Source organism: Papaver somniferum, chromosome 10, assembly GCF_003573695.1.
Source record: "Papaver somniferum cultivar HN1 chromosome 10, ASM357369v1, whole genome shotgun sequence".
Classification (NCBI taxonomy): Eukaryota; Viridiplantae; Streptophyta; class Magnoliopsida; order Ranunculales; family Papaveraceae; genus Papaver; species Papaver somniferum.
The window spans coordinates 280,272-288,516 of NC_039367.1; the positions used below are offsets into that span (position 1 = coordinate 280,272).

General features: G+C 37.0%; 1 protein-coding gene across 1 annotated transcript; it reads left to right on the plus strand.

Moving 5' to 3' along the window:
• The first annotated feature begins 6,472 nt into the window (after positions 1-6,472).
• LOC113318481 (aspartate--tRNA ligase 1, cytoplasmic-like) lies at positions 6,473-7,924 on the plus strand. Its single transcript, XM_026566644.1, has 5 exons — positions 6,473-6,637; positions 6,759-6,842; positions 7,140-7,223; positions 7,474-7,512; positions 7,667-7,924. The coding sequence occupies exons 1-5, from the start codon at positions 6,473-6,475 to the stop codon at positions 7,922-7,924; spliced, it is 630 nt and encodes a 209-aa protein (XP_026422429.1).
• Positions 7,925-8,245: the final 321 nt, after the last annotated feature.

Genomic DNA, 8,245 nt, shown 5'->3' on the forward strand with positions numbered 1-8,245 from the left:
AGCAAGATTAGCAGCCAAGGGCTATACTCAAACTTATGGAATTGACTATCGAGAAGCCTTTGCTCATGTTGCTAAGATGAACACTATTTGTGTCTTGTCATCATTGGCAACAAACAAGGATTGGCCACTTCAACAGTTTGATGTGAAGAATGCTTTTCTTAATGGTGATTTGGAAGGGGAAATATACATGGACATTCCTCCCGGATTTCAAACAGCCCTGCTCTATTTCAAAATAAAGTCCCGGCAAGAAACCAAACCTGGCCATTAATTATCAAAGCCTGAACATTGCAAAAAGCAGTATATATCTGAAAAACGGTAAACATGTATATCTTATAGAACAGAAACGGTAATATACCTTAACCAGATGTAATATGTAGAGTGGAAGCTAAATTTTCGTATAGCATAATCTAGGACTTGTGCAGTCGAAAATATCTGTTGTTACCTGCTCCAATTATAAATCATCTGTTTTTCTAAAATCGCAAAAAACTAAGAAGCCCTTCACCATGCATCTCAACCAAGATAACACCAACTTGCACAGATTTAAATATAAGTTGGTTACATCCAAATAAGTAACCCATACAAATCAAATTCAAATTCAAATTCGAACATAGGAGTAGTCCATACACTGAAAGCAAAAAACATCAAGACAGAAATAAATAAATAAAAATAGTTTGACTATTGTGCTGACTGGAGCCAAACAACAGGACATAAGTGACTAAAAGAAAGCATGATACCTTCGTGTATTATTCGCCGTTCTTCCAGTAAGCACCCATCCCGCAGGTAACTTATCTAACATAAGTTGTTTTAAACCATCTGTACTGTTTATTATTCTCACTTCTCCTTCTGGAATGAAGGATTTCAGTGAAAGGAAGTTCTCCACTTGAGCGTCCAGCTGATAATTAAGGTACGGGCAAAGAAAATCATCTCCAGAACCAACAACACTGTCTGGTCGTTGGGACGGTTGCTTCATATTACAAGTTTGAAAAATATACGGATAGGCGCGGGAGCCTCTTACCACCTCAAAATGTTTTGTTTGCAGATTGTAGAATGTAAGACATTCCCCATCAAACCAATACAATAATAGATGATTGTAGAGAGCCAGCACACGCATAGGAGGTGTAGTAGTTGTAGGCTCGAAGTAACAACAGAAGCCTGGTAGTAAGCTTTCTGGTAGTAAGCCTTTCCGATCCTTAATCTGAACATCAAAAGTCTCCCCCTTGGTCCATTCTTGCTTGACCTTGTCCTTCAATATATACAGATGCATCTTACAACAACTACTCCAACCACTGTTGCTACTCATTACTATCTTCTGAAAACGTGCAATGCAAGGATATCCCTGAAACTGTAGGAGTTGATGGTGATCAGCTACTAAATATTGATGCTCATCTACTAAATATTGATGCTCATTCGTTGTCCAGGACGCCAGAGTAGATTCAGCTGGGAGTCGAATGAGCTGAATCTTCTCCTTGTGAAGGTCAAAAGAGAGCAGCATTTCGGTCTTGTTATTATTATTGTTACCATCTTGTTCTTCTAATACTTGATTAGTGACCCTCCAGAAAAGATCAGCACCGCAGAGGGTGCCGGAAGCTGATGGACAAAAATTTCTGGAAACTCTTGTTACCATGCGACTAGGAAAAGGAGAAGAACCTGGTGGTGGTGACAATTCAGCAGTACTAGTAAGACACTTTCTCCAGGAATTAGTACCCAATGTAAAGACCATGCAAAGAAACCCATCATTGGTTCTTGAAGTAAAAACGAGTACCACCTTATACTCTTGTGACAATGAATCAAAACCAAAACCATGACACAATGGGTTGTACCCAGATCCTTCATCAGTAGGATTCCGGTAAGTGATTCCGAGTGTCTCGCCCCTGATGGGGTTGGTGACACTTACTGCCCCATAAGTACCAACATATTCATTCGCTATTTTAACACATACTAAACCATTACAATTACCTACTGGTTCATTCTTGAGCTGGAAAGTTGCGATATTGCGACATTTAAAATCAAAGGCATGATCTTTTTTACTCCTTTCCAAACTAAAAAAGTAAGTGTTTTCTCCAAGGGGTTCCTTCTTCAAAGAGAGACTATGGAGACTGAAAAAGAGACTTAATTTATTTTGATTTTGAGATAAATGAATGGTAGCAAATCGTTTATCATTGAGAATTGTGTTGTACCATAACTTACTCATCAAACTGCATTTGGCTAGAGCCAGGCCTGATGACCTCGTCAGTATATTTTCGATTACGAATTCCTCGGGAAGATGTTGAAGAGGATAATCATTTTCACTTACTGTAACTCTTCTACTTTTCTTCTCTGTGATGTTTTTCCCTCCTCCTTTTTCGACCGTTTCTTTTCTTTTCCTGTTTTTCAGCACTCCACCATCATCGTCGATTTCACTTACTAAAACTCTTCTTCTTCTTCTTTTCTTCTCGGGTTCTCCTCCTCCTTTTTCAACCTTTTCTTTTCGTTTTCTGTAGATAACTTTGCTCTGCACCACACCACCATCGACAATTTCAGTTTCCCTGCTCCTGCTTCTCAAACACATGGTGAAATTGTTCTTCGACCCATCATCGGCAATCTCATTTTTCCTGTTTCTCAAACACATCCTCACTTCTGAAACTCAATAGAATACTAATGTCTGTCTGATACGAGGTTTAATTGATCGAATCTGTAGTATTTTTGTCTGCCGGAGAAGAGAGGCGGAAGAAAGAAGAAGAAGAAGAAGCTCCAGATTAGAAATGAAATTGGAAAAAGAGTTATACAAATGAATTTAGGGTTGTCTGTAAATAGGGGTTTTTTAGGTATTATTTTTACGCCCTTGGGCGTTCACAACCTTCTTCCTCCGTTAGTGATATCCGACCAGAAAGCGTACGAATGATATTAGACCAGCGTCATCTATTTTTTTTTTGAATATTAACCTGGCCGAATCGGAGCTTGTGTGTAAAATCAATTGAGAGTTACACTTAAAAAAAACTGCTTTGATCAAGTGACAATGTTTAGTTCTAAGAGCCTTTTTTTTTTATAATACTAGGCTTTCTTATATAAGATTCGAGGATTCCTAATCATATCATGACTTTAAATAGAAAATCATCTTACCTAGGAAATTTACCAAAATTAAGAAAGAGTAATTCTTAATTAAGGAACAAACTTTTTTTTTAAAAAAGAAAAGGTTATATTAAGGGAAAAAAAGATGTACAAGACCTGAGACAAAGCCACATATGCATCACAGTGTCCTAATGAAATAGGATTTGATTAGCACTAAACCCTTTAAAAACCTCTTTCTCAAAACTCCATAACATTAGAGTTAAGGATACATGAAGGACTTATCCTAGCAGGTATTTCCGTTGATTTTAGTATGTTTCGGTTTGCTTTTAAGAATTCGGATGGCTGATATTTTGTTCTGCCTGTAGATTGTAATTCTAGTTAGCAAAAGGGTGAAATACATACGTACCCCTATTTTTTTGGGCGCATACAGATGCACCCCCATTGTTTTGGAATTTACAGATGTACTCCTGTTATGACCGTCTTTTTTGAAAAAACGGTAACTAGAAAGTTATCTTCCACGTGGGCTGTTAAGTAGATATGAAAAGACTCATTAGTCCTTCAGATCACCCAGTTAACAAACAACCAAGTTCATTTTATTGAACCGCCGATTTCAGCTGCTAGTTAACAAACTTGTATGTACGCACAACCATATGTACATGTGACTATCTCCTTGACACGTGACAACCAAGAATTCACCCACAATTTTTCCTAAAAGAAAGTACCTGTTGTAAGAATGTTCGAGAATAGTGGCGGATCCACCGACGATCAGAGAACAAGAATTACCAAAGTTATCTCGCAAACAGGATAAAGATTAATTAGCCTTAGCCATTAAGAAATAGGCTTAATCCTGTATTGACACATTTCACCATACGTGTCAGTTTCTCTCTTGTATAAGTCAGCTATAAATAGCCCCATGATGTAATTGATATACATTAAGAAAGAGCCCCATTATGTAATGGATATATATTAAGAAAGAGTGAGTAATACAAGCCGCACCTCTTCCTCTGTCTCATGTGTACAAAATAGACGGTGTTGTTTCTTTATAATCAGTATACAACTATACTAATACCAGCACCATGAGCATCTTTGATTAATTAATATACTAAAGATTCATTAATTTACAATAGTACCAAAATTCAAAAGCTAGAAGAAAAAAAAGTAAAAATAAAGCTAATATCACAGAAAGTATGAGGTACAAGAAACTCAAAGCAACCAAGGGATTAGTCGACCTCCTCCATCTTGCTACCCTTAGAATCTTCTTCAACAAGTTCAGGCATCTCTAGGTCAGCTTCTGTGTCAGCACAATCTTCATCAATGCTCAAACCAAACTTAAACATGCTACAGATTTTGTTGCCGAATGGATTCTGTTGCCGAAGGTAGTTGGCTCAACAATTGAATCCCTGAAACATTATTTGTAACTCATGTGTTCTGAATAGCTTCACCACTAATTTTTCCATCGCAATATTGCCATCTGCAGCCACACGAACAGAATCATTAAGAGGTACTCCATACTGACCCATAATACAGTATAGTTGCACATGAATGTTTCCAATATTAAATGAGTTGAAAGACCACCGATGCTAGATCACAAATAACGAATCCAGACCACATGAACACATGTACCACATTTTGATCACCACCTGCATGGCTGCATCTACTAATAACAGAACTCTCAAGGAACCAAACACTAAGAATTAAGAAGAACAATCGCAGCAAAGCAACAACAATTCATACGCTAACAGGCTATATGAGCACCAACAGGTCCAACACCACTTTAGAAATGTAAGATTTATTCTAGCAAAAATTGTTTTTCTGTCATCAATGGATCTCACTTTTTAAACCACTTAAGTTAACATATTAACATGAACCACAATGATCTCTTGGTTGCTAATGTGATATTATTTGGGATACTTGAAACTATCAAACTAATCTGTGTTCAAACCAAAGGGTTAAGAGTAAATTATTGCTATTCTTAACTTGTTCATCATCAATTATTAATAATATTCCTGACTACTAACTTAGAAACTCAAGGAGGCTCCGTCATGAAGGATAACGAAATGAGTGAGGGTTGAGCTAGAGCTAGCTATTTTTATTATGTTAATAGCTAGTAGCTAGCCGTTGTAAACTACCTAATCAACTTGCTCTGAATGGGATTTGGTTGGTCATTATCTAAGGCATGAATGATGAGTTACATCAGTTCAGTAACTGGAACATGAAAATGTGGCAGTACCAACCACTAAAGACGGTTAGCAACATTCACACTACCATGACCTATAACATCCATACAGATGATCAAGGAACCACGCTCACTACATAACCTTTCCATTATTGCATCCTCCAAACCAATTCACTTAAAGAATTAACTACTCAGCTACATAAAAAGGTCATACACAAGTCGTTCCATACAATTTGTTTATAAAACGACTTGCCACATAAATATGTGCTATCCAGTACTAGTTGTCAAATATGGATGAAAATTTACACCATATAATATAATAATTTATACCATAATGATCTCACTTTTCAGGAAACGACTAATTTACGTACTCACTTCACCGGCATGACAAAACTCCAAGTTTTCTTAATTGAAGATGATGAATCATAAATCCTAGATGATTACTAAATACCCAAATCATCAATTCATGGGGACATTGAGAGCTATAATGAAACCCTATCATCACTGAAATGAGTAAAGAAAGCAAGAATAACTCTACCATTGTTTCTTTTGGGACATTTCTCAAACAATTGTTGTACAGTTTTGCTGGTGTTGACCTTGAACCTCCATAACCTGTATAAACCCCAAAATTAGTTGTTATACAAGACCTTGAAAATACTCAAAACTGAAATTAACCATTTTGAAGCTTCAGTTTACACATGGGAGACAAAACCCTTCAATTTTCAAACTTCAATTTCTAATTGAACTATCAATTTTATTCCAAATGAAAATCAAACTATAAATTCTGCTTTACCCGTCAAAAAAATTATTCGAGCACGACAAGAAGAAATCAACACTGTTACCACGAGCAGCTTTAAGAGAGAACTACCATCAACAACAGCTACGCAATCATTACGCCGCAAGAACCATCTCGCCCACTGCCATATCATCACCAAAATTTACCAAATAAACAACGCAAACTACGATTGAACTTGATTTGAAATAAACCCCTAAATTTTTTATCGATTTTTCTGAGAGGAGAATACGTTGTTCAGAACCAGAGAGTGGAAAGGAAAATAATGGAGGAATGAACGACATGGCATGATCTCTCATTCCTTCTCCTTAATAAGTGGCTTCATATAAGGGGCATAATGGTAATCTGTGTATTCGAATTCTCATCTCAGTCAACGAGATATTGACCGGCAATATGAGAAATTGACCAAACAAACAGATTTGGATGGAAAACATCCAATAGGCCTATATTTGTAAATGGCAAAAAAACGGGGGTATCTTTTTAAATCGGGTGTAATAATAGAGGTACATCTGTTTATAATTCTTAGCAAAATCTATGGCATTGGTAAAACTCTTCCCCCGGCTCCAGTAGAAACTGATACCGCAGCACGGAGTGAAGCTTTTGTTGAAAAACCTATGGAGGTATGGTCTCACAGAACCTATAATTAGAAACTAGATGGATAGAAACATAAGATTGTTTCTGTTATACTTAATTTTTTCAAATATGCGATGCGTTGATATGTATTCTATTTTGAAGTTTCAGGTTGGAGAACCATATAGGGTCTATTCAGATGTGCCAGCACCTGCTAACCAAGGGAGTTTACGCATTGAGTCTCCAACTGAACATGTAAGTCTGATTAGCTCAGTTCTTGAAGGATTTTTGTTGTCCTGTGATTTCTTAAGTTTAGCGTCTCATTAGTGTGAATAAGACAGACTATGTCTCTGAAACTTAAAGATGAATTATGAGCGGATTAACTTGTATCTTCCTTTGTCTAAAAATGCACTGGTTTCTTCTCAAGCATTTACTTACATTTATTGAAGCATTTCAGGATAGATCACACACCTACATGGTCTGGGGTTGCCATTTTCTTTTCTGGCTGCACAAGACCCTAATTGAAATTGTGTTTTTATTTTGATGTTGCAGGTAGGAGAACCATCTAGGGTCTTCTCAGATGTACATGCACCTGCTAACCAGGGGAGTTTACGCATTGAGTCTCCAACTGAACATGTAAGTGCTGATTAGCTCAGTTCTTGAAGGATTTTTGTTGTCCTGTAATTTCTCAAGTTTAGCGTCTCATTAGTGTATATAAGAATGGAGTATGAGTGGATGTAACCCCTAACTTGTATCTTCGTTTGTCTGAAAATGCACTGGGTTCTTCTCAAGCATTTACTTAAAATTTTCAAGCATAGCAGGATAGATCACACATCTACTAAGTTTAGCGTCTCTGTTAAAGTTGTTTTTATTTTTGATGTTGCAGGTTAGAGTATCGTCTACGGTTTCAGATGTGCTCGAACTTGTTAACCAAGGGATTCTAAGCATCAGTCTTGCGCTGAACTTGTAAGTACGCATCCTCTACATAAATGACATTGAACTGTCGATTAGCTTGTGCTGTGTTCCACTTATCACGAAGCCAAGTCTAATTGTTTGAGCACAAATTCATACTTGTGCAGGTATTGAGGGAGTTTTTCTCATCAAGAAAATTTATTGGAATGCATACTAAAAAACTGATTGCAGGCTCGAGCAGTGCTGCACCTTTCTGTAAACTTAACTGGGAAGGCTACCCAACTTGCCTATCCCATTCACCTCAATTTGCAAGGAAGATGGCAATCCGTGGTGGTTCTGAGCGTGTTTTTGAGATAGGACCTGTTTTCAAGGAGGACTCTATAAGCAAACAGTTGTGTGAATATACTGGTGTTGATGTTTATTAAGAGACGTATGTAAAGTTTAGACTGTTGTGGACAGTCCGTGTATAAGACGCGTAAGGATTGAGACTAATATGGAAGGTGCCATATTATCTTGGTCACTATTCTTGAGACCCGTATAGTAGGTAGCTGATTCCTATTAGGAAATAAGATATATGTGTCTTGAGTCCCAAGTATTTGAGTCTTGTATAAGTACTTAATTAATCAATGAGAAAGACACGTAAAATTATTATGCAAATCTTGACATGGCATCAAGAGCCAGTTACGATTTCTAAACTCTAAAAAAAAACGACGAAATTGTTTGAACCCTAAAGATGATTGAAGAAG

Excerpts from the sequence above, each read along its gene's own strand:
- LOC113318481 (XM_026566644.1), top strand. The coding sequence starts at position 6,473 with ATGGCAAAAAAACGGGGGTATCTTTTTAAATCGGGTGTAATAATAGAG. Across the intron at positions 6,638-6,758 it reads TTGTTGAAAAACCTATGGAG|GTTGGAGAACCATATAGGGT; the intron begins GTATGGTCTCAC and ends TTGAAGTTTCAG. Across the intron at positions 6,843-7,139 it reads TTGAGTCTCCAACTGAACAT|GTAGGAGAACCATCTAGGGT; the intron begins GTAAGTCTGATT and ends TTGATGTTGCAG.